Source organism: Accipiter gentilis, chromosome 18, assembly GCF_929443795.1.
Source record: "Accipiter gentilis chromosome 18, bAccGen1.1, whole genome shotgun sequence".
Classification (NCBI taxonomy): domain Eukaryota; kingdom Metazoa; phylum Chordata; class Aves; order Accipitriformes; family Accipitridae; genus Astur; species Astur gentilis.
The window spans coordinates 10,042,785-10,069,033 of NC_064897.1; the positions used below are offsets into that span (position 1 = coordinate 10,042,785).

Genomic DNA, 26,249 nt, shown 5'->3' on the forward strand with positions numbered 1-26,249 from the left:
CTGTCCCAGTTTCCTTTTCTTCTCCAAGAATTTCAGTCCCTCATCTCTGTAATGGAGTATCCCCTGAATTGCATGTGTGTCCTGATCACTGTTCTATCTCCAGTGTCATTTAGACTGGGGCAGGCGGACAGAAACACCAACCAAACCTAGTACGTATAGAGTATCAGTTCGGGCACAAGTTTGTGCTAGTTGAGCCGAGGTCTACAGAATTAAGAGTCAGCCATGGAGCAAGCATCCACGGTCAAACTTCTCTTCCAGGGGAAAGCATCAAGTTCTATATTCCTGCTACAGCAGTTCCATGACATCAGAAACCAGCAGTAGCAGGAACTGTCTTCAGGGTCTAAGTGCTTAAACCACTGTTGTTCAAATTCCCCCCTTTCCTGACCCCATAGTCTTCTTCCTAACACAGTAAGGCAGTGCCTCCGCCAGCCTGCCAACGTGACTCTTGCATGTTAAGCAGATGTAGTTAAAATCTTTTAAGAATTTACTTTTGAGAAGGTGCTCGTCTACCGTGGAAATTAATCATCAAATGTGGAAGACTTTCAAAATCAGATTAATCTTCTAAGTAACAAGAGAAGTGCAGTACCTTGAATCGGCATTCAAACACACAGCTATTGGGCAAGAAGAGCTATCTGTTCAATGTGCGTATCGACAGGAAACAGAACAGAATTATGTTACCGCTACTTCCTTCATGTTTCGTACATGGAAGTTTTTAGTTCAAGGAGGTCAAAAGTAGTTGAGAAAAACATACTGCCCCCACACTATAAAATCTAATCCTTCAAGCGACTACTTAAAGGGAAACAACTTTAGATGGGTTGGAAGGATTTACGTTTCGTGTCTTTTGAGGTTACAGCTCTTTTATTGTTTATTTTTATGGATTTGTATCATTACATGCAAAGTCATTAGCACCAGTTACTGATTGTCGTCACTGTAGTAGCGCTGTTTCAGAGCTCTGTATTTCCTGAGAAAGTACAAAGCCTCCAACTCTTTTATAACAAATTCTCCTCGTGCAATTAGTTGCTTTATTTTTTCAGGATCTTTCACATCTTTATTTTTTAGAAAAGCTGCTTTCAAACGGCTTCTAAAGTAGTCTGCTCCTTTGGGATACTCCCTTCCAAGGTACAGCAGCTTGAAGAAAAAAAAAAAATTATAAATTTGGTGCACAGTGAAAGGGTTTTGTCTGGTTAAGGAAAGTGCTTGTGGCATTTAAGACACTTACATTTTTGTATAGATTCAACACTTCACCTCTTAAAGAATTGGCCATTCTCACATTTCAGTGAACTCTTTATTCCCGTCTGATTTTTTTTTTTTTTTTTAACCTGAAGAATAATCAGTTTGACATTAGCCTTCCACGGGAGTGAGTCAACCCCAGCCTCATCTGCCACAGGAACTGCACAGTTTCTAACCAGACTCCTTTCCCTCACTGAGCCTGGTTTGCTCTTAACTGTTATTTTCTGATTCTGCTCTGTCTCTTCTGCTCTCTGCCTCTCTTTCTCTTCCCTTCCACCTGTCATCGCAAATGGAAAACGAGAAACTTCCCAAGACCTGCAACTGCTGTTAGGCTCGTTTATCCTTGTGCTCTTGGTCAGCTGCTTGCCCTTCTCTGCCTGGCTGCTCGCCGGGCAGCTGCTTTATCTGTAGTCTGCTAATGAAACGTCTCTGTCTATATATACAGGTGTGTATGTATCTGTATAAAAACCTAGGAATTCCCGCAACTTTTGCGTTCGCTAATTTGGCTTTTTAAAAATCCTTCAACTGCACTACGAGTTGAGGCCAGTGCATACTGGCAAAACGTAACGTAAAAATAAATAAATTTTTAAAAAGCGTGAGCAAGGAAGTAAACGGATTTTGTAAATAAAAGCAGCCGGGATGGAGTCCAGCCGCGGGGGGCGGCGGGGCCGGGGCCCGTCCCCTCGGCCTGCCGGCTCCCCCTCCCTGGCCTAGGAGGGGCTGGTGCCTGTCACCCTGCCCTGTGCCTCCGGCGCCCGGTCTCACACGAGCCCGCGCACCCCCCCGCCTCGCCTCCCCTCCCGGCCGGGCCCGCGGGGCTGGGGGACAGGGAGAAGGAGAAGGAGGTCAGGGTCTCACCAGCTCCGCGCCGTAAAGCTCGCCGGCGCCGCTTTACTGCAGTGCCGTAAAGGGAGGCACCGCCCTTCTGCCGGGAGGAAGTGCGCCATCGGCGGCGGCCAGCGCGTGCCAGGTCGCCTGGGCAACGGCGGCGGAGGCGCCATGGTGAGAGACGGGCCGGCGGAGGGGCCGCGGTGGCTCCCCGTTACGGCGGGGCGGCGGCGGCGGCGGCCGCTGCTGCTGCTGCGGTCGCCGCCGGCACCGGCCGCGAGGGCGCGGTGCGCTGGGGTCCGCGGCGGGGCTGCCCCCGCGCCCTCAGCTGAGGCAGCGGCCCGGGCGGTGGGCGCTTTGCTGGTGCCGGGCGGGGGGGGCCGCAGGGCTTCGGGGTGCTGCAGGCGAAGGGGGAAGGCGAGAGCAGCGGTAACGGGCGCCTTGAGACGCCGGTGGGGTGGTGAGGAGGGTAGGGCTTGGACCGGAGCAGTCCACGTCGGCTGCTGAGGTACCGGTGTGGGGGAAAAAAAAGGATTTAAGACTGAAAAAAAATCACCCGAAGGGCACGTCTAACTTGCTGTGCTGTGGTTTGTAGCCATGGCCGCTCGGCGTGAAACCCCGCCGGGAGGTAACGAGAACTTTGTGGTGGGAACCGCTCTGCGTGCCTGTGCGCAGGCCGTCTTCTCCTCCTCCACCCCACAGGGAATCTTCTCATGCGGGTGATTAGTCACGCCGAAGTTAGGTAAATTCACGTGGCAGTATTCAGACGTTGCACAGAGAAGGTGGTGGTTTGGTCGGTCAAACAAGGGGTTCACAGGTGTTTGGCTTTCCAGAATCCGTTCTTATTACCTTGTAGTCGTTTGGAGAGGTCCCCTAATTACATTGCTTCACTTCACGTGCAGTTTCCCCATGAATGAAAAAAAGACTCGGTGATTCTGTGTTCTTTCAGGTCGTCCATCGCATGATGTAATTTAGTGTTATTAGCAATAGCAAACAGCATCAGTTGATGAGTTCAGAAAACACTCAAAACGTTTTCTGACTACGTTATGTCTTGGACTAAATTACATATTTGATGTACATACATTTTTTAACAGTGGGAATAAGTAGATATACTTCTATAACCGTAAGTGTAAGCTAGCCTGATAAGTTATGATGGTCTGGAGTCCTGTGTTAGTGGCTAATTTTCTGCAATATTGAAATTATTGCCATTGTAATTTTTCAATAGTTGATCTCATCTAATTTTACAGAATAGTTGTATCTTCTAATTATTCCTTTATACTTGGTACCCTGTTCTCTGATGCTCACTTACCCCCCCCCTTTTTTTTTCCTCCCCTGATCTTCTAGGGTCCAAAAAAGAAGAAAAAGGTAGGTAGGCAGAAATATGCTCTAGTTCACATACAGTGTTTTGACCCTTGCAGTGTTCATGAGTAAAATTACAAAGCACTTAATGCTAAAATTAAAGTAAGCATCAGTTACTTCTGGACTTAATGTCTACAAAACAATATTTTTAAGAGGATCTGTCATAATAAAGGTCTTGTGACACCTTAATAGTATGCAAATGTGCATTTTAAAAAGAAAAAAAGGTGTGTGCTTTTTTTTTAATTTCATTTTTTAATCTGTATTTTCTCTGAGCCAGTTGGTTAGGCTCAGTCAAATTTTAAAGAGGAACAGACATCTCCAGGACACTAAGCTTATGTGCCTTTTGCAAGGAGGCTCAGTCGTGTTCCTGCAGAACTACTAGAGAGGAGGTGGCAAGCGCAGCTGCTGTGTGTTTTCCCTGGCAGCAGATGTCCAGGCAGAGAGCCAGCATCCTGGCTTTGAGCCACAGGCTGGACACAGAACATGATGGGTAGGGGGGACAACAGACAGAAGTCCATGGGAAACTGGATTGCATAAATTCATCCCGTGGATTGTTCTTAATTCGGTGATAATGAAATTATCCACGCCTCCCCCCCAAAAAGAACACATTCAAATGTATTCCTTGGAGGACTGTGCATCTCAATTTTGTCAGTACTATGTTAAGTCATAAAAACTTGAAAAGAAGTTGACTAAAAAGTGATTATAAACACTGGAAACAAGCAGATTTTCCATTTTCACTAGAAGAAAAGTAATCAAAGATTATTTTTTTTTTTGAAACCAGAAGGAACTGCTTCTTCCCTGAAATCTTAATGAGTAGAATTGTGGTTTTTACTGGCTGTTCTAAGAGAATGTTGCAAATAAATGTTTTGGTAACAAATGTCATAACATGCACGCTATCTCTGGTGGGGGTACGTTTCTTGTTGGCACTGAACTTTCACCATTGTTTTTGTTCAAGCTTCATGATAACCTTTGTATTAAAAGTTATATTTATTTATATATTTATTATCATGCAAAGTAGTATAAAGTGAATAGCTTTCAAAATAGTTTGTTATATCTGAAAGTACACTAGTCAGAATCAAAATGTGAAATAATGGTATTTGTAACACACTTTTTGTGTGATGAATGACAAAGGTTCTCCTTGATGATTTCTACTACGTTCCCTATCAATTGGATTACTTGTAACAATATTTTATTTACCAAAAATAGCCTTATCTGTCTCAATCATGAGCAATAAAGTTGGCTGTGAATTAATTTTGCAGTTCAGTACAAAATCAGCCTCCTTGTTTTGACAAGCTCCATGAACTTGTTTCGATTTACTTCCTGGCCCATCTCCCCCTCCCCACCCCCCCCTTTTTTTTTTTAATTTATTGTATTCAGGCATTTTCTTTGTAGCCTGTGCCTTCAGGAACAGTATTCCTCCCTGGTATCGTTCCATCAACCCGAGATGGAGTCAAGACACATTGACTGCAAGTGTATTATATGTGCAATACAATGGCAGTGTTACCTGTGTAAACACTGAATAAAACTGAGTAAAGATAATTTAGTCCTTCGTAACTATGTGCTTGGTGAGGACTGCAACCTTAGGCTGCGTTTGCTACTGCATTAACAGGAAATCAGTATTTTCCTTCTGTGTGTCTATTTTGAAGTGCTGTTTTGTAGTGACAGTGCTGATCCTACACATTTGATTGAGCATCCCAAGACTGTGTCAACACAAAAAACAAATGAACACAAAACCCAAATGAAATGATAATAAAAAATAAAAACCCATCCAAGAATCTTCCTTTTTGCTGGTGAGGAAAAAAGTGAGGGATCATTAGCAAACATCTTCAAATCCAAAGATAATTATGCTTTCCAAATCCTAGCTGTTCAAGCCTCTTGAAGACAACATGGCCTCGTGCACAGATCCAATTATCAAATTTTAATGTGTATCATCAGTGAGGAATCTATGAATTGCAGGACAAAAATAAGTGTTCTACTTTGGTTAATCTGTTACACGACAGTAGATTTTGCGTGTTACTTACCTTGTCTTTTACTTTTTTAAAGTATATACCCAGACCACAAAGGATTGACAAAGGAAGATAATTTCTGAGAAACCCAAATTTAAAATATAGTTAACTGTCTTGAGTTGCAGTTAGGATTTTATGACAGAAAAGAGAACTCTTTGTTAGTTGTCTTGTGAATTAGATGCTTCGAAATGCCAGACTTGCCCAAAATATGTCTCCCAGTGTTTCCTGAAACGTTTGAAGTTGTAACTTCTACTTTTTTTAGCAAATCTACCTGTTATTCAATTTCTACATTAAAAAAAGAGATTTTAATATTGTGGCTGTGTTCAGGAATGTCTAGCATAGAATAATATATTAATTGTAAGAGCATATATTGCATCATGAAAATGAGAAGAAAATTGAGTTCAGGATGTGTATTGATGTTCTGGAGGCTTCATTGTGTAGGGAGTCTAAAATCTTAATTCAGGGAGTGCATTAGAAGAGCAAAGTTATAGAAAGCAAATACCTCCCAAAATGTATTAAAATAATATTGACATTTATTTTCTTTTAATTTATTGCAAACATTAAGTCCAGTGGCAAAAAGAAAGTTAGCAAAGCTGAACAACTGAGATTGCAGAAAGAAGAAGAAGAAAGGAGGCTGAAAGAGGAAGGTACTGTCCACTTAATTTATAGGGAATATGGTGGCACAAATCACTTATTTTAAATAAATAGATAGAAAATAATTTTCTAAATTATATGTGCATCAATCTCTCTCTCTATTTCACAAACACAGGTGATTCCTCCCTCTTCCCTTGTGTGGGCCAAATTCTGTGTTACTTGTTATCACATCTCACTTTCCTATTAGAGCCATACTCTTTTCAGTAGTTATTTTTACTGTGGTTAGGAACTTGGGAAGGAGGATGGCTGGAAGAATTGGATTCCCCCTCCTCCCACCACCACCCCCTTTTACCATTACCTTTTGAAATATTCTCAGCAAGTTAGAAAAGCAGAAAACATTGCATTTCTTCCAGTCCTCGCTGCGCCCTGTGCCCCCTCCGCCCCAGGCCTAGTTATCAGTAGTCAAGAGAAATTATCTGAAAAGGACTCTTTCCAGAGAAGGCAAACTGAATACTTCTGTTGACAGGGGGCTGGCTTGTGTTCTGATGGAGCAGCAGCTAAGGTGACTACAAGCTAGGATAGATTAAAGTGTAGTTTGCTTGGGCTTCTTGTCTCTACTGAGTGACTGATTCTCCACCCACTTCTTCAAGATCCTTCTGTTGTATATCACTGTATCCCTTAAAATGAAATCCCAGTTGCATGACTTGTCTGTCCTCACCATCTGAATGTGTCTGCTTCTGCAGTTTAGTATCAAAACCTGCTACCCCTGTTCTCAACGTCAGATCCATCTCTTCTTCCCTTTCTGCCATCAATCCAACCTGGTGGGGGCTTGTGCATGTTATGACTGCTAGTAATAATAAGTGACTACTAATCATACTAACTTTTGTGGATGGGCGTAGCAGCTCAGGTGAGTATGGGCAGATTTGGGAACTGCCCTTGCTCTCGCCTCTGTGCAACACAGATATACTTGAAGTGATTTATGTGTAGGCAGTGACATTCAAGCCACTGCTAGGGAACATCTGGATTGATGCATAGGCTGTGCTAGCCTAGACTGAAGGCTTAGAGGTTGAAATGAATTTCAGTTTTCACATCTTCTCTAATTTTCTAGTCCCTATGGCAGCAAAGAAAAGCTAAAACTGTGATCAGGAGTAACTGATCCTGAAGAGGTTTTCAATGAACAAACAGCTGTAACGTTGAAGTTGTAGGAAAGCAAAGGTTGTAGGAAAGGAGAAGAGTAACTTGGGACTGAAGCACTCAATTTCAGTGTAGAGTTTGGATTAAGAACCTGGGTTTGTTGAAGTTGTAGATAAAGGGAGAGGGCACTCCTGCTGCTGTTCCTGAGGGGAAAAAGAGGGCTTGCTGATCCTTGTCTCTACTCGTATTGTCACAGGCTGATAGAGGCAGCGCCATAGATCGTGTGTTTCAGTACTATGATTCAAATTAATTTGGCTCATTTGGAAGATTTCTGTGTGATAGAAGATACACAATTATGTTGCTCGTTACTATGATTGTTTTGTCATTACAGCTAATAACAAAATAATTTGTATGGTTTTATTAAGCAAAATATAATTATGCTCTTGGTATATTTCCCAATCTTCAGAGGAAGCCCAATTTCAAGCTCAACAAGAAGAAGCAGCAAGACTTGAAAAGGAGAGAATTGAACAAGAACAGATGGAAAAGCTTGAGGCAAAAGTTAGTTTGTACTTACTGAAAAAATCTAATCCTATTTCTAAACTTTTGACAAGGTCTATAAAACATTAGTAATTTAATATGAGAATAGAAATTAATTTCCTTATATCCTTAGTGTTGGGAACAATATAGATGAAATTTTCTAGCATCACTAGATTAAAATTAATCATGAAAAATCTGGCCAAGCCACTGAAAGGTACTCATTTAAGATCCCACAAATTGAGAAGGTAGCGAGCTGGATTAGTAATAAAACATAATGCATGCACAGTCAAGGGAAATGCTGCTCAATTTTTTTTCTATAGTATTCTTTCACTAAGCAAGTGTTTGGCTTAGTGTTGCTTTGATTCAGAAAAATTCCCTGAGATGAGATAGTCCTGCCTGGTTTTGATACATAGAGATTCTGTGGTTAAATACATTAACTTTTGCAAAATATATACTCCAGTTTGAATAAATACCTCTTTTCTTTTTTTTTTTTTCCATTTCCTCTGTACTTTCAATTAGATATATTTTTTGTGTTCCCCATAATTGCATTTGGCACAGCTGTGGCAAGAAAATTTTGGTATAAATTCTCTAAGTGGTTACATGTTAGGGCAGATATATTGATTTGTGTGTGTGTATATGTATATATATCTGTGTGTGTATTAGAATATATATTTATTTTTCTAAGAAGACGAATTCAGAACAAAAACTGATTGGTAACATCTAAATATTTTTGTGTTTTCAAAAAAACCATTTACAACAAAAAAATAATTTTTCCTTTTCCTTCTCCCCCTGAAAAAATCACTCTTGCCTGTGCCTCTTGTCCTTCACAGATGATTTTTTTTTCCCTAGGGAGAAAAGTAATTTAAAATAATAGAAATTATAAGGAAAAAAATCGAATAATCTTGCACACATTTTTCCAACATTTGCTTACATTTTTTAGCAGCTCTCATTAGAGCTAGTTCCAGGATGATATGGAAACCATTCAAGTGAGAGGTTAACAATCATATGACACATTATGTTTATCATATGGTGCAGCAACTAATGTGATGACAATAACATATTGCAAACTACTGCAGTCTTCTCAATTAAGTGTTTCATAAAAATGCAAGTTATCAGTGCTTGGATTTGTTTAAGTGATAACTCATTCAAATATCCCAAATTTTTTTCTTTGATATAAAATAATTGTAAGAAGTAAACCAAGTATTTAACTACTCTGTTTGAGAGAGATATATACATATATTTTAACAGGATCAAGAACGAAGGGAGTCTGAACTAGCAGAACTTCATTCACTGGAACAGAAGTTTTTGTCTGCACAGCAGTGGAAAACGGATTATAGAGCGTATGGAAAGGTGAGCTTTCTTTCCAAAATCTGCCCAGTGTCGTAGGGGTTCAACAGTGAAGAGATGTTAGGCTATGTCTCCATTACAGGATCCAGGAGCTTCCATTTTCTGAACTTTCAAGTTCCATCTCAAGGTAGTAACTTGCCATGCTCACTCTCTTCTGTCTTCTATACTTCGGTGTACACAGAAATGAAACATGGGCAAAGAGGAGCCTGTCTGGGTGATCAAAGTATTAGGGCCCCACAGCTTACCACAGCAGTCAAGAGGAATTGTAGTTTCAGATGTTCTGGTATTTGTCCTTCCTTTTCTATTTGTTTAATTCATTCTACTCTTAAGCATTCCACAAAAGAGCTCTACCAGGGCTTAAAATACTTTTGTAGAATTTGAGACAGTTGACAACATTTGTTCCATGGGTTCCTGGATATCGCAGGTCATAATTTGGAAAGAGGTTGGCCAAAACCTTGAAGAACATGGCACAAATCTAGGTCAGATATCAGGGCTGGAAATACATGAAAATGCAGCTAAGAGTTAATGTCTGCAGTTTAGGGTGACACACATGGGTGTCTGAATCATCACCCAATAGTACTATATACCTGTAAAGTTAAATTTTAAATAGTAAGGTATGGAAGTACACTAGTAGAACCTTTCACTCTTGTGAATCCAGCTTGCAGAAACATCATTTGGTAACAGTCTGATATGAGATTTGGTCAGTTTGGTTCCAGGTAAGCTTAAATAGGCTTGTGGGCACAAGGATTTTCTCTGTCTTATATATTGCTTAATCCTTTGTAAAGCCTCTGCAGAACAAATTTAGACTCATAGGATAAATCACGTTAGAAGGGACTGCTGAAATTCACATAGTTCGGCCTCCTGCACAAAGCAGGGCAAACTGTGAAGTTAGATCAAGGTGCTCAGTTGGGTTTTGAATATTTCTAAGGATGGGGATACTACAGTATGTCCGAGCAACCTTTTTGACTGCTTTACCACTCTAGTAACAACTTTTCTTTAAATGCAATTGGCATTTCCCATGTTACAGCTTGTGATCATTGCCTAATTGTCAGTACGCATCATTCCTGTATGCCTCTGAGGAAAGTTTGCCTCTCTGCTCCCTGTGACCCCTCTCTAGGTACTGGCAGATTGCATACGTTCGTCCTCTCCAGGCTAACAAAGCTCAGCCTTTCCTCATGTGTCTTTTTCTCCAGTACCCTAACCATCTCAATGTCCCTCATCTGGACCCTCCAGTTTACCCCTCTTTCTCCTGTACTGCAAAGCTGGGTGCAGCGCTGCAGGGGTGGCCTCAGGAGCCCTGCAGAGGGAACGGTCCTGGGCTTGCTGGTTACGCTCTGCCCGGTGTGCCCGTAGCCGTCGTTGCCACAAGGGTGCAGCATGATAACTTCACAGTTAAGTCTTGACACCTTTGGATGATTTTTATTACCTTTTTCAGTTACTGGCAAGCTCTAACCTTATTATCCTTGTGAACACGAGAATCTGCTGGTCGTTTTGAAAGGGGAAAGTTGGTGTTTATGGATGTTTCTGAAGAGTATTTATTGGAAGGAAAAACCAGATTTTTTTCATTTCGAAAAGTAATGGCAAAATAGAACTATTACTTTAAAAATAAATCTTTATGTAAAATACTGGTAGATTATGGGAAATGCCAGAGTTTGTATGAGTCTGTTGTTAAGAATATTTAGGGCAAAAGAAATATATAATACCAAATGCTGAGTTTCCACATCCATTTCTACACAATTTCAGTTCAGATTAACAGATACATTTACAAATTATCATGAAATTTATCCTTTTTCTCAAAGAACAAGTGCTGTTATTTTTAAGCATGTGTTTTCCTGAAGATGAAACTGAAGCACTCTTCTAGCTGCAAAGATGTGTTAAAAAAAAAAAAAAAATTTAAAAAATCAGATGTTTTAATTACTGAAGACTGATCAATCTTTTATACAGGATTTCCAGTGCACTGAGCACTCACCTATTACTGCTTTTTTTGAAGTCTGTGGAAATGGTTATGGAAGTGGTTGCAAATGCAATTATACAAGCACTTTTGCTTTAAAATACCCATTTTACATTGTAATGCAATCTTCAGTAACATTGTGTTAGTAATCTTCACAGTAAACAGAGAGGCAGTGTTTCCTTAATATCTTACTACATGGATGAAAAAAATTACGTTATAGGTGATAAATTGATCCCATGAGCCAATGTTAGGCTTGTGTAGGGTTAAGTGGGTTTAGCCTGTCACTGATTTCCTCCCCTCTCCCCCCATCAGAATGACTGGTAATTGATTTGAATATAAAATTATTAAAAAAAAAATAAAATCTAGGGTTTCATATTCCTACCAGAGGTTTCTGTAGCAGCAGAGGTGGAGAAAGGAGGAATAAACATGTTGGAGTAGAAGGCTCTTAAGCAGCTTTATTGCCAGCATAGGAATTTTCAGTTTTGTTGGCAGTATCTGGTTTGAGAACCATCTGCCTCTTCCACCTGCACCAGTTCCTCATTTATGTTCTCAGTCATTTATTCTTTCAGCCCCTCATTTGTGGCAGGTACTGAATTCATTGCTTTTGTAGACGTGCGAGCTCTGCCTAGCAGAACAGAAACCACTGATAAGTGAGTAAGTATGAACAGCAAATGTTAGGTGGGCAGAAGTATCTTAGCACAATAATATCAAAGTAAACCATTTTTTTCTGACATAATGATAAGCCAGCTGGTGTTACAGTCCTGTTTAGATGCAGGTATGAATGTATCACTATTACAAGAAAAAAGGAGGATTCTGAAAGACAAATATATTATAGTGATAGTCATTTTCACCACATGCTGTATCTACTTTTCTTTGAACATTTTCTGTAGTGGGAGCATTACCTCAGTTGTGATGGAAGTCCTGACCCAACAGTACTGCAGGAAATAAATACTTTCATGAGCTTATGGCGTGACGATCAAAATGAGGATGTTCAACTTGTGATGGAGAAGGGGGCACAGGTGCTAAATGTAGGTGTTAAAATGGTATTTTTCGGTTTAAGCTTAACAGAACATATCCTCAACAGCTCCCTCCCCCTTCCTTTTTTTTTTTTCAGCCACATGACTGAAATTGACTATAACCGTCCAAACCCAGAAGTTTTTCTTCAGTTTTTACATTGTTTTAATTACAGATTTATTGTTAACTCTAAAGAAGTTGACTGCTGACTTTAAATATGCAGTGCATTTAAGGGATTTGTATGTAATGTTTCTACGCTGAGCTTTATTATTCCAACACCCATCTTACCTGCTGTGTACCTTTTAAACAGTCTTGAGCCCGAACATATAAGCTCATGTCATGTGTAGGTGCTTCGGTGGACAGCAGCCTTATTGGGTAACACTTATTGCCAGTGAAGTGTTATGTTAAGAGCAGGAGTTCCCAAAATGCAATCCACCAACCATTGATGGCTTGTGAAGCAATTTTAAGCAATTTGTGGCTGCTCTGTAAATTTAGGATTTTATTTTCATTTTTGCTAACTTACAGTGTTTTTTAGAAAGTTAAATGGGGTCTTCCAGAAATTGGGGGTGAAAGTCACATGTGTAATACAAATTTCATTGGGCTGGTTCGGTTCTGAGTGTCAGGTTTCCTGTCTTGCAATGCTTGCTGGGTGCAGCAATTTTCACCTTCTGCATACTGCCTTTTTCTGAGCCAGTGGGGAGTGTGCTAGTCCTTTCCAAGAATTTCAACAGATAGCTCCTCCCTTTCTCTTCTACACTGCAACCCAAGCAAAAAGCCTGGCAATTGCCCACTTCCATTCATTTTCACCACTCTTCTCCCTGCTGTTATGTCTTCCCCACAAACACGCTTCCTCCTCCCTGCTATACATTTCCGATCCAACACTGAAGCAGTTACAGCTACATCAGGTCCTGTAAAAGTATACTACCTTGCACTGTAGGCTAACTAGAGTAGTATGTGATACTGGAAGATAGGCATTTTTGTTTCGCCCCCACTGGAAATGCAAGTTGATGTCAAAAAGATTGTCTGTCTTCTCTTGGTCTAAAACACTTGAGCATTTCTTTCCTGTTCTACATGTTTTTAGCATAAACTGTTAAACCCTCTGAACTGTGAGATCATATAGATCAGCTGTTCAGAGGTTGACAGGGACCACCACCTCACTGTCGAGGTAGACCACGTTAAAGGTGCAACAGGAAAAGGACTGTAGTAGTCACAATGCTGCTGCTGCTTTGCCACACCTTTAGTGAGCAGTTGCACAGCAATTCCACAGGCTAGGAGGAAGAAGAACCTGGCAAGTCTAGAAGGGAGGCATAAAACACAGTCTGATCCTCCGTTAGTCTCAGTGCTGCAGGTCACTTTGGCCAGCTAGGAATTTTTTAGTTCTAGAAAAGCATTTAGATGTTAAGATACTAGCATGTAGTGGAAGAAAACAATGTTACAGCGGAGTTCCAAACTTCATGCTAAGGATTGTTCTGAGGATTAAAATGTAATTGCTGTATGTCTTTCTATTGTTTTTTTTTAAATTATTTTTAAGATTTCATAGTTGAGATTATTACTATAGAAAATAATGGTTCCAAAATAAAGCTGTAAGTTTTTCATGAAAACTGATTTTTGACCAAAAGGTTTCTTCATATGACCAATCTGGTTCAATAAATGACCTGTTTCACAAGCTAAGATTTCACAGCCCACAGGCTAAGGAATGAAGGAATTGGACTAGAGGAATGAAGGAAGGCAGAATTGACCCTGGGATTTCCAGCACTTTGCATGGCTGACTGCCTGTCGGTGGCTTAGCACAATTTCTAGAGATAGTATAGAAAAAGATTATATCTGTGACCAAGACATGTTTGGGTACAAAGGAAGCCAGTTTGCCTCTTTTTATGACAGAACACACAGTATTTAAGCGTGGTGTCAAAACAAAGATACTTTTCCCATATATAATGTCTTCTAGTTAATTGAGAAGTTGCAGTTTCTTTTATTGGACACACCACCAAGTGAGATAACAGAAAAAGAAACAGTCCAGTACCAGGAATCTATTCTGGAATTGCAGAATCTGCTTCATCAGAAGTACAATGGAGCAACAGAACACCTGCTTAAAGTAAGTAACATTTACTACTTTGAAACTGTAATATGCGCAGTGCACATAAGGTTAGCTACAAGTGTCTTGTGATGGCTGGTTTTGTTTGTTCTTAAATTGTCACAGAGATTAGTATTTGAGTTTCCAAATCATGTGTATAGCAGATACCAGACTTGTAATTCTTCAAAACCCCTGAAAATCTAAGCTTTACAGTGGAAATTCTCATCATTAAGACATTTAAGATTAAATTACTGTGAAATTTTGTGAGGTTTGGAGATGTTGAAAACAAGGGGGGCTGTATGAAATTTGTTTTCTATTTTGTCTCAGTGATTTAATTAAAGCTAGTTGACTTTACAAAAAATTGCAAATATGAAAAGCAGATCATAAGGTTAGCTTGTACACATTAATACAAGTGCATGTGACTAAAATATTTTTTAAACTAGGATCTTGGGAAGAGAAAAGAGTATATAAACAAGAAACTGAAAATGTACTTGGGAATTGGTTTTCTGGGTTGCATGTATAGATAGTGATCTTGCTTCTGATTTTAAGTATGTTAATCATATATGTAAGTATGTTTAGCAAAAGTATTGCTAGAGGAAACAAAAAAGGAAAAGGAGTAAAAGAAATAGTGAACTAGTTGTATGTTCACAGTCAAAACGCTCTGCAAAGTAAGAAATGTTAAGTTCTTGATTGTCTTTACTGAGTTTAGAATTAAACTCCTAATGTAATTATCATTTCACAAGTTTTATATTGACAAAATTATAAAATAATCTGTGCAGTGACTGTGGGACAGGAGTGCTTTGTTGCTCAGTAAGTCTTTTTTTTTTTTTTTTTTTTTTTTTTTAAAAAAACTTGTCCTGAGAAGTATTTTTGAGGGCAAAAGATTAAGGGAGATCTAGGCAGTACCATTGAAAGGGATAATGTAAGATCCCGTATTTGACAGAATTGATGAAGTCAGAGGAAGCAAAAGAATATAGTTCAAATTTTAACAGATTGGAGTTTATAACTGTCATGTTCTAGTACATAAATACAAGATACCTGAGCTTGGTCTGGTGTGTTTTTATTCCTATGTGTCTTTCAATTATTTATTCAAGTGTAAGTGTAAGTAAACCAAAGTGATATAAATAATAAGAAAACATGATTCAATCAGCTTTTTTATTTGTAGACAGCTAATATGTATGAAGATTCTGAAACGGGAAATATGCAGGCAGTCATAAAGGACAAAAATGTTACTTTCTGCATTTGGGCCAATCTGAAGAAGAAAGTAAGGTACAGCATACTGAAATTCTTAATCTGAAATGAGGCCTGGCCTCTTCTACCCAAGTCGAGTAAACACCACGAACCAGTTTCTCATAATCTTTTTCATGTTGAATAGCATTCATTCTACAGACTCCCAGATGATGGATTTCATACCAACCTGTTGCTAAGGAAGGTACTGGTTACATCAGAGTTTTATTAAAGAAACAGGAGTGGTTTATATATGTATGTACATATAAATATGTATAACATTTGTTTCGTAAAATGCTACAGTAGAACCCTGTTACTGCCAGAACAATTTTTAAAGGAAAACAATAAAACTCATGCAGAGAATTGAAATTCCTCTGGAAGTAATGTTTCTTGCTGATGCATTAAATAGTTTCTAAGCTGTTAACAGGTGCTTGCAAAGTGGTGCATAATGCTTTGTGCTCAGTTCTCTGTTAGAGAAAGGATTCTAGAGCCTGGGATGCAAATAACCTCCATAGTGGGTTCTGAATCCAAGATGTTTATTTTTTTTAATTAGATTACTGTTTAACTGATATATTTTTTCAAAACAATATTTTTGAGTGGGCTTACTACTCCCACTCCGCAAATATGAGGAATAAATTGGTAAAAGGACTTTGCCTTGACTAAGGACCTGTTGCTGTAGCCTTTGCCAAGATAACTAGAAGGCTAGGTGCTGAGCAATGTCAGACTGAGCTGCAGGAAGAGCCTGTTTGGGTTAGTGTTAAAGCCTTTTGGTCAGCTTAGAGATGCACTTAAAATTTTCAACAAAGAATTAAAAAATAAGTTTTGCTTTACTAGAGGATTTTTAGAACTTTTGACTAGCAGATCTTATCTGAAAATAGGTATTATTTGAATTGTTCTGGCTTTGGTTAGGCAGGAATTGTAATGAGCAACGAACTTCCATATCTGATGAAAGAATCCAAGTTCACAGGTTAGATACTTTGATTTGGTGCAAGTTGGCCTTCTGTGCCTGTTCTTAGCCTGTTTCCTACACTGTCACAAGGATCGGTGGCTGTGTAATACTGTTGATAATCAAAATTACTTTTACATCTGTGTATCTCTTTGGATTTTATGTGGAAGATGCTGAGACTGATGTAACACAGACAGCTGGTGACTTCACTTGTGTAGGATTTGCTCATTAAATTAGTCAGTTTTACCAGGAATGTACTATGTAGAAGAGCTGCTGTCTGATTCTGCCTCACTGTCATCCTATCAGGACTGTTATTTTTGCAGCTCCTGATCTCCTTAATGCAGTTACAGCTTTTCTGGAGGGGCTTACAGACAGCTGTCAGTACAAGACAGGACAGGTGCTGTGACATCCCACTCTATTTCTTAGACTGTGCCATGCGACAAAAGAGAATTTAGGTGACTTTTAGTGTAGAACATCAATTTGAATACTTATGAAGAAACATAAAAGTGTGTGCTGCCAATCTTACTAGGGATTCTTTTTTTTTTTTTAACTGTTATTTACAGGTTAAAAAGTCACATGTTTTGTGATGCACAGCATGGGTTTGATCTTCCAAAGTCACTGGCTATGAGCAGTGTTGCTGTTCGTATATTGCATACTTATTACGACCATCTATCTCCACTTTGGCTGCAGTGTCAGAGTGTGCCGAGATTGGAAGTCTTCGATAGCAAAGAGTTAACTCAGCATTCAAAAGACAATGTAGAAGAACCAGAAGAAGAGGAAAAGAAAGCCAGAGAAGAGCCCAGCATGCCCACTGAAGAAGAAATGTGTTCTGATGGGAGAAAGGTAGTTAAAAAAATCTCACAAAACGGTGTTCTACAGTGCTGCCGTTACTTGAGGCCTAGTCACAGTGTAAGAGCTTCTTAATGTGTCCTGTGTCTGAGAGCCAGGTTCTTAAACGTTTTATAGAAAAAGGCAACTCGTGTTAATACTGTGTCACAGATCTTCTCAAGGGAGTGGAAAGATGGATGACCAAAGATCGTTGTACAGAAGGTCGAAAGGGACATTTGGACAGGATGTGGTAGTTGCTGGGCAGTTGGCATGTGGGAGTTGGCATTCGGTTAGCAGTTCTAAGAGTAGGATCAAGCCGTGAGGAATGTTAGGTGCCATTGTTGTAAGATATTTCCATAAATCTGTGACATATGTTCTGCTTCTGAGAAACTGACAGCCCCATAAAATCACTGTAGGAATCCAATATTAGGAAAATTTTCAGCATGCATAATAGGATTCAGTTCAGCAGGTCTTGGTTGTGCAGTTACGTCGTTGCTCTGTGCCTGTGTGCTGAAGCCTTTGCCACTAGATGGCTTTCCCAATACTGCGTCTGTTTGCGGGATTCCCTTCATCAACACCTCTCGATGGAGTATGTTGGCTTTGGGGGTTGTGATGGTTGGTTGGTTTTGTGTTCTTACTGGGTTTGGGTTTTTAACTTTCGGTATCATCTGTGATCTGCAGATAAATGACTCGGGTTCTCTTATCTAAAATTGCTGCACAAATAACTGTAAACCATCATGTTTTATGCCTTCTTGATATGTTTGGAGCAACAGTCTTGGCCTTTTTCCTTTTCAGTCCCTGATGGCTTGTAGTGAATCAGTGCCTGAAATGCCATTTTTCTTGGTTCCTTTTTCTTTTTTTGCACGACAAATCTTGTCTTTTCATAGTTTTCACCTACATTTTTCAGACGTTCTTCAGGCTCCTCATTTCATGCCTTCACTTTTTCTTTTCCAGGTCTTACTCTCTTCCTCTCAGTCCAGTTTTGTGAATTTTCCTGTTCCCTCTGAAGACTCCATTTCTCTCAGCTACTGCAGTCTCTCCTCCTGTCTGGCTCTGCCTTGAGTTCCCCCACGTTTATGTGCTTAAACACCTCTTTCCGCTCACCTTCTGTCCTGTTTCAGGAGATGTGCGCTTCTTCCCATGCACTGGCAGGCACAGCACAGGGCACAGGAGGTGCCTGTGCCTCCTAATAGATGGCTCATACACTGATCTGCCATTTGTCTACTGCTGTGCTTCCAGAGGAGTCTGCTATGACAGGGATGAATTTGTATCTGGGTTGGAAATTTGGCTGGAAATCTAGGCTAATGTTTTGAAAATAGAAAACAGTGTGAGAAAGTGAATAAATATAATGGACAAGGCACAGGCTAAGACTGCAAGTGGGGGTTCTGGCAGAGTTTCAGCATGGCTTTGGATTCAACATTGGCTTTAGTTTCCTTTGTGTCACTCTTCTAGCTGTAAAGTCAGCATAAACATAATTTTTGAGTGCACACACTGCTAAAAAGGTTAAGTGCTTAACTTGGTACTTGGGGGGCTCGAGATGGGATTTGCTGTGGAAATGAAGTAACTGTTTTATGTTTATCTCTATATATCTGGTTCCAAATTTGGAGAGAACCTTTAAACAAAACTATTTTTGCTAGCTAGGTAGAAATGATTTCTCTTAAAACCTTGACAAGATTGGTGCAAATTTTGCTGGAGGAGTGGGACTGTACTCTTTCTCCTTGGGCCTCCGTGAAGGAGGCGATACCCTCTTCTTTATTGTGTCTGTCTCTGACTAATGAAAAAATGTCTTTTGCTTTTTATATAGAGTGCTGTCTCATTCAAAGAAAACTGCAATAGCATAGCTGATATAAATGAGACAGAGGAGGAAATTGAGAAGAAATCAGAAATCTTGGACATACCATCACAAGGTATTTGGTTAGGTTTTATGTGCAGCATTACAAAAGTACTTATAAATCTTGGACATACCATCACAAGGTATTTGGTTAGGTTTTATGTGCAGCATTACAAAAGTACTTATTTTAAATATTTTATTTTATATATGGAAACATTGTGATATAGATCTCTGTGCATGGAACAAAGTTTATAAATATATTGATGTTTTGATAACACTTGAGTTTTGTTGACATTTCTATTAATGATTGTTAAATGCAGGGAGAAAATAGGACAGATAGGAAAATGGATTTTGTCCCTACACTTAATTTATTTATTATTTCTGTTTATGTACAAGTTTATTGTGTTTATGTATATTTGTTTATTATTATGTGTATGTTTATGTATGTTTGTGGGTGAGACACACAATCTTTATGACTCTGCCAGGCTGTCTGGTGAGATTGACTTCCTCAGGAAAAAAAGTGATTCAACTGCATGTAATGGTAGGCGCTCAGGTAGTGTAGGTATTACTGAGTATTACTGAAATGTGTGCTTAAAGTGAGATACGTGCTGATACACTTTGCTAAAAGAGGGCCTAATTCTAGGAAGTAAAACTCCTTGTCCTATATAAGTTAAGTTACAAACTTCTTCAGTGTCCTTTGGTTTAATGAGACTGAGTTTTCTTGTAGTACTGTCTTAAATAAAACAACTGCAAACTATTCAGCATAGTTTAGTTGAACTGTACAGCTTTTTCCTTGTAAAAAAAACCCCAACAAACAAAACAACAAACAAACCAAAAAACCCAAACCAAAACAAAAAAACCCCAAAACCACACCCCAGCCCACAACACTTTCTGTTGAGCACGGTCCAAACATCAGTTGTGAGACTAGACCCTAAAGACCACCCAAACAAGGTGGTTTTCAAGAGAATATAAAGGACTTGGGCTTCATTTGGAGGAATTTGCTATTTTATTTTGGTAAGGCTTTGAAAATCCTTACCATAGTATTAGGTGAAATGTGTGTGCCCAGAAGTGTACTAATTATACCTGAATGTCTTCAAGCTTGTTTACCTCCTTTAATAAGGAGAGAAGGCTTATGGAACTATGCTTTTGCTGGCATGCTAGTGTTTGGCAAACCCATTCAACCACTTTTCAGAACAGAGTTTGAAAGGATACTCAGTTACCACAAATTCAGTGAAAACAGGCAGCTGGGTAGACAAGAGGAAAAAACCAGGAATGCAGTAAGGAGAAGAGTGAGAACTACTGCAGTTCTCTGGATTTAACATCATTGTACCAGTGTTAAGAAGTGAATTTAGCTTGGGAGAATGAATAATTTTGGTTAGAAGACACTTCCATATTTTTGTATTATTATTTTAAAAAGCCAGTTAAAGTGCAAGCTACCACTGTGGCTGGTAGTAAAATGGTTTTTACTTCCTGTAAATTTTTTGCTCGGAATAAGTGCAAAAGGACAGTATGTTCTCAAGTGAATACAGTACAATAAAAGCTATGCATAATGCAACAAAATCTGACATTATAAAATTAGCATCATTCTCATTTGTTTTTTAAAAAGCTTGAAGACCGTTTATACAGATATTTGTCATTTTTTGAGATTATCTCACTCTAAAAGCAAATTTCATAGCACTTACAGTAACTGTTTTTACAGTATTGAACACTTTTTCTTGATCCCTGTCAACAGTAGCTTCCATCCTCCTTCTGTAACATCCGGTACAATGTTTTGTGTGGGCTTGTTTGGTGTTTTTTAAAGAAAATATTTCTAGACATTTTTGTCCATGGCATTGATGCCTTCTAATAACATTTTCCAATTAATTAAAACTTACATTAATACATATATGCAATACATACATTTTGCGTAAAAAAAAAAAAAAAAAAAAAAAAAAAAAAAAAGAAAAAGAATCATCTCTGTTATCTGAAAATTTTGTTTCATGTTAAATCCCTCTTCTTGCTCTTCATAAATATCATCTGTCTTTCACCTTCAGCCCATGACCTGTAGGTGCCTTTTATCTTTTTATTTGCCTCACTTCTTTTCATACCAATACAATCTTACTAAACCTGCCCTGAATCTACTGTATTGAATACTTGTGAAATTCTTCTGTGATTAATGATGTGACTCATTTTGTTAGTAAAACCTTATTCCTGTATAAAGCATTTTGAATTGACTACAAAGTTAGAGTAGAGATTAATCTGTTAAAAAGCTGAGTACCAAAACAAGAAGTGTTTTTCATTGTCCAGCTGTCTGTCTTTCCCCACATTTTAATTAATTGTAAAAAGATTTGGGGAACACCAGTAGATGGTGCTGAAATGCTGCAGAGTGTAAACCACTTCAAGCACGTGGGCTTTTTGTGCAAAAGTGAAAAATAATGGAAGTGGGAATTTTCAGTGTCTTAGTTTAAGCACCAAGTTAACTCATGTTGTTTGGTTATTTTTTAGTTCAGCATCCGCTGACACAAGAAGAGATGAATGAAAAAGAAGCAGCAATAACTGATGAAAACATTGTTGATTTGCAACAGTTTGTACCCGTGGGTGGTGTGTACCATATCGATGCACTGCAGCTTCCACCTCAGGTCAAACAAATCAAGGACTGGAGTATGGTGGAGGTAAGTGTGGAAAGAGATTACACCGTGTGCAGTCTTCTTCCCTGTCATCCTTGAAGAGCTGTTCTTGAGGTGTGTCACCACTGTGTGTATGCAGTGTGCCTGATTTCTTGAGCAGCAAACTAAAGGACCAAGTTTTAAAATAATTTTTCAATTACACTTGGCCAATTTTCAGAGCAGCTGGAGGGTACAGATCAGCCTGCACTTAGAGGTGTGTGCTCAGTCAGTGCTCATTAGCATGGCTAGCACAGATCATTGTGCTGGAAAATGCTCTTGGCCAAAGTAAAAGCAAAGAGAGTTCTTAGTTTTTCATATGTGAAAGGTACACTTACTTAAGGAAGGATGGTAACAAAATTACTGCTGATTCAGATCCAGGCTCTGCAAGATATTTGAAGACTATAGCCAAAGTGTTCTATTTTTTCCAGTTGTGGAGCCTGATGTGTTGCTAACCTACATATGGTTTTTGCTGTGAAGCTGAAAACCTTTAGTAAGTGAAATTCCCATACAAACTAAGAAAGCAGGACTGAGGGCAGATTCAGAGGCATGGGATCTTTGTTCCCAGCCGAGCACACAGACCTGGATTACCAGTCATGTGTGACATCTTTCATTCCCTTTGACACTGTGTGTGCAAAGTGGAATTATATCTACTTTTGCCTCTCAGCTGCTCTTGGGGGTTTTTTTGGAGACTGTGGATCTGTTAAAAAATGACCGTGCCTACTGTGTGGCACTGCCTTAAGGGTGCCATTGGCAGCACATGAAGGGTTCAAAGGCCGGTTGGTAGTCACCCTTCTATACCGTCTTCAACGATGTAGTTGGAAATGTGCAATATTAGCAGACCGTTAATACTAATAAATTTTAAGTGAGTGGTGTGTTAGAAAACTCTGCAAGTGATTAGGTGGACTTGAAGATAAAAAAAGTAGACTACTGCCTTTACTAATAAAAATGTTATCTGTCCTTTTTCCATCTTGCCAAAGGTACTCGACGTTGGATTGCAGGCATACCCCTATCCCCCAGAAGAGGCTGAAGATGCCACATATCCACCAATACAGATAACCCTTAGGCTTTCTGACAATGTGATGTATTTTGAGGATCCTGTGATAGCCCGATGGGATCCTGCAGGTACAAACTTAAGACACAAATTTATTTTAAGTTTGAATAACGGAATTAATATCTGAGTTTGACTGTTTCCAGAATCCAGCTGTAAAGATAACAGCCAATTCACAGCCCAGAAATAATTTGGGGGCTTCATTCATTTGGGGTTGGGTTCTTTTTGGTTCTGTTTTGCTTCTGCATCATATCTAATAATGGACTGCTTGTTGGGGCTTTTTACTGTAGCTTTTTAATATGAATGGAAAAAATACACACCATTTAGTGGGCAGTAGTACAACTGTATCCCACAAATCAAGTTTTGCTAGCGTGAAGCCATAGAAAGTCCACTTTAAGACAATACAGCTCTTAACTACATGTATTAATTAGTATTAAGTCAAAATATAAAAATTAAATGTTAAAAACCAAATATGATATTCTAGTTATTAGATAAATACAAACCTCTGACTTCTAATAGGTTCTACTCTCTTTAATGAATGTAAACAGTTTGATAGTTGAAGTTACTCTTGAAAATGAGCTTGTGGACTGCTATATAGCAAGTGAGAAATGACAGTGACAGTATTTATGTTTCTTTTGAGATTAAGGAGAAGCTTTCCTGTCAAAATTAGCGCAAAGACAATTAAAATTGGGAAGTTTTGGCCTTAAATGAATTCTCTTTATTTTGTGCCTGATATTTTATCTTAACTGTGAATATTTGTTAATCTAGGATGCCTTTGCTAACTAATTCTTCCCCAGCACATATCACAAGCAGAAGCTTTACATATACATCTTTGTATTTTTGCATCCCTTTTGTAAAGGCCAACAGTGGAGAACTGATGGCATCAGCAACGTAACGTATGAAAGACAAGCCAAGAGTATCACCTTTGAGATGCGTGCCTTTTATACAATAGCACTTCTCCAGGACGCTCATCTCAACATGCCATATCAGGCATGGGAATTGCAACCAACAGGCATGGATGAAGCACTACTTATAGTTACTACAGTCTTTGCAACGATTCAGATACAAATGAAGGTACTGTAAATAATTTTTTTTATAAAACATTGTCAGATGTTTTTAAAAAATACAGAATTATTACAATGTCCTTCATTAAGAACTTGGGGTGCTTCCACAAGAGCAATTTGATTTTTACTCTGCACTGGTGAAAATGAGGGAGGATCTCTTCCTTTCCAAGCCCTGTAAGGAACAGTACTGGTGATTTCAGTTATTTTCTGTGAACTGGTCAGAAGAAAGCATCTGTGTGATTATTCTGCAAAGTTCCAGTAAGTGCTTTGATATTGATACTACTACCTTGCTGAATTCAAGACTGTTTCACGAGGTAGAGACTTAAGAATTGTTCCTCTCTCCTCCCACCTATACCAAGAGAAATAAAAGCATTTCAAGCAATCTACTAACTACTAGTGCTGCTTGTTCCTTCTAAAGGTTTGTTAGGCACGGTCATCCGTATGCTTATTGCTGTATAAATCAGTTCAGTAACAGACATGATTTTCAAAGAGTCAGTATAAGCATGGGCCAATAGACCAGGTGTCACTTCTGAAATCCTACAGAGAAGTGGCTTTCTTCAAGATATGTGAATGAAAGTTTACAGCCCAGAGTGGTAGATAATGTATGCAATAGCCAGAATAGCAAAGATACTAAGACTTAACAGCTGAAGCAGAAATTAGCTTTCATGACCAGTAAGTTGCTTTCACTGGTTTGTACAACAGGGTAATCAGTGTATGTTGTCTTCAGTAGTGGTGGAAGAGAAGGATGTCCTTTCCTATGTCACAGGAAAATGGCTAAGTCCAGTTGACCTAAGAGCAGTTTTGAAAAAAGCTGGTGTGAATATTTTCCCAGGAGCATATTCTCACAAGTATGTCTCTGTAAACAAGAAGGTAAGTGCAAGAGTGAATGGTTTTCCTGGGGTTTTTTCCACCTATTTTTCACTTAGGTAACATCTTGTATGAAGACCTGTTGTACAGACTCAAGGGGCAAGTATGCAAGCGTTCTGCCAGCTTAGCCAGGGGATTCCAGTTAAAGCAAGATTTTTCTTACATTTGTATAACACAGGGCATTAGACTGAATGTTATATATTTTTTTCTGACTTGTACTTTTGCATTACAGGCTCCCCTAGCAGAAGTTAGGGCCTATCAACAGATGGCCCTGGTTGCGTCTGCTTTTGCTTTTGCCTGGAGCAAGTGGAATCTAGAAGCAGGTCAAGAGCAAGTCGTGTTCAAGGTCTGTGGATTTAGACTAAACTTGAGAAAACCAGCATACAGCTCTATCACAGTTAAAGGGACAGAAACAATTAACTTGTATAAGTTATGTTCATCTCAAACATTGTCTTCAACCCCTGCCTACGCAGCAGCTTTCAGTGTGTGTCAGTAAAACTTCAGAGCCTGCTTCTCCACTGCTTCACAGCTCATGCATTTGAGAGCTCTAATAGGACACACATCTCAGTAACAAAGACACTTGCTAATGTGCTAGGATGTATAACTGATAGGTCAGCTCTTGAGGCTTTAGCCAAAGCTGGGATGATAGAGCTGGATGCTGATTTTCATGAAGTGTTCTACTGTAGTGTTCCTCTGAATAGCAATCTGATGTGCCAGTTTTATATTTAATATCTGGAAATTTCTTCTTGTCCATAGTGGGTTTCATTTGTTCCATAGTGTAAAGGAGAGAATAAGCAACTTAAGCATGATTTGTTTCCATCTGTGAACTAAAACACATGTGGTTAAAACTTCTCCCAGACAGACAGAAAAATACTCCCAGTTGGGGTTGTAGATACAGAACATACCATACTGTTGAAGTCTTGAGCAGCTCTCCCCCTCTCGAGTTAAATGCATGCTACATACAAATAATTAGTCTATACTTAATCCCAGGAGCAAGAACTAAAACAAATGATGCCTATTCCACCTAGCTACTCTTTCCACAGGAGTCAGGAGCAGCAGCTGGAGTGGCCAAACCTTGCATTTTACAGAGGCAAACTAGATGGAAGATTGTGGTGTTGATACAGTACCTGGTACATAGTCTCTTAGGCACAGAGAACTAATATTATTTTAAGGGTTCAAAGCAGGGCCTTAGTTTTGTTTCTGTATTAGACTCATGAGTATACTAGAATTTAGAATTTCATACTAGAACTTACACTCTTTCAGTCATGGGCTTCATCTTACAGCACATTTTTTTCTGCAACAGGTAAGTGAGCATCTTAAAGCAGATTCTGTCAAAGACTGGTCTCTTTATATGTTTAACGGTCAGAAAGCACAAAAGCTCAAGATCACTGAAACCAGTGAAGCTTTTTCAGAAGAGCTAGAAGAAGATTCTGAATTTCACTCCACACTCTACCATATGCTTAAGGACTTTGCCAGCAAAGAAGCAATTGATAAAGTAGAAACAGCTAACTTCCTGTTTATTGATGTTGTATATCAGCTACTCCTTGCTACAAGAGTTTTAACATACTCTTAAATACTGCATGCTTTCCTTTAAAACTTTATTATCAAAAGATTTCAATAAAGTTACATTTCAAGTCTTGAATCCTTTTCTATTCAAATCACTGGAATAGCTTCAGTGACTAAAATGCAAACATTTTATTTCTGTTAAAGCAAAATAAGTTC

The 26,249-nt window shown here is 39.1% G+C and overlaps 2 protein-coding genes across 13 annotated transcripts; one reads left to right on the forward strand and one right to left on the reverse strand.

Annotated features, from left to right (window-relative positions):
- Positions 1–839: 839 nt before the first annotated feature.
- On the reverse strand, positions 840–2,076 carry ETFRF1 (electron transfer flavoprotein regulatory factor 1). Its single transcript, XM_049821915.1, has 2 exons — positions 1,220–2,076; positions 840–1,128 (listed from the first exon to the last, which is right to left on the reverse strand). The coding sequence occupies exons 1-2, from the start codon at positions 1,262–1,264 to the stop codon at positions 913–915; spliced, it is 261 nt and encodes an 86-aa protein (XP_049677872.1). The 5' UTR covers positions 1,265–2,076; the 3' UTR covers positions 840–912.
- Positions 2,077–2,153: 77 nt separating this feature from the next.
- On the forward strand, positions 2,154–26,169 carry DNAI7 (dynein axonemal intermediate chain 7). Of its 12 annotated transcripts, none has more exons than XM_049821881.1 (16): positions 2,154–2,232; positions 3,403–3,423; positions 5,989–6,070; positions 7,618–7,709; positions 8,937–9,038; positions 11,877–12,014; positions 13,946–14,092; positions 15,237–15,340; positions 16,808–17,087; positions 18,877–18,979; positions 21,388–21,554; positions 22,526–22,670; positions 23,456–23,670; positions 24,363–24,530; positions 24,760–24,873; positions 25,831–26,169. In XM_049821881.1, the coding sequence occupies exons 1-16, from the start codon at positions 2,230–2,232 to the stop codon at positions 26,098–26,100; spliced, it is 2,151 nt and encodes a 716-aa protein (XP_049677838.1). In that variant the 5' UTR covers positions 2,154–2,229; the 3' UTR covers positions 26,101–26,169. The 12 variants fall into 12 exon arrangements, with proteins under 12 accessions (XP_049677838.1, XP_049677840.1, XP_049677842.1 ...); XM_049821883.1 differs by having other exon boundaries at positions 25,571–25,920; XM_049821887.1 differs by lacking the exon at positions 2,154–2,232 and adding an exon at positions 2,450–2,686.
- Positions 26,170–26,249: the final 80 nt, after the last annotated feature.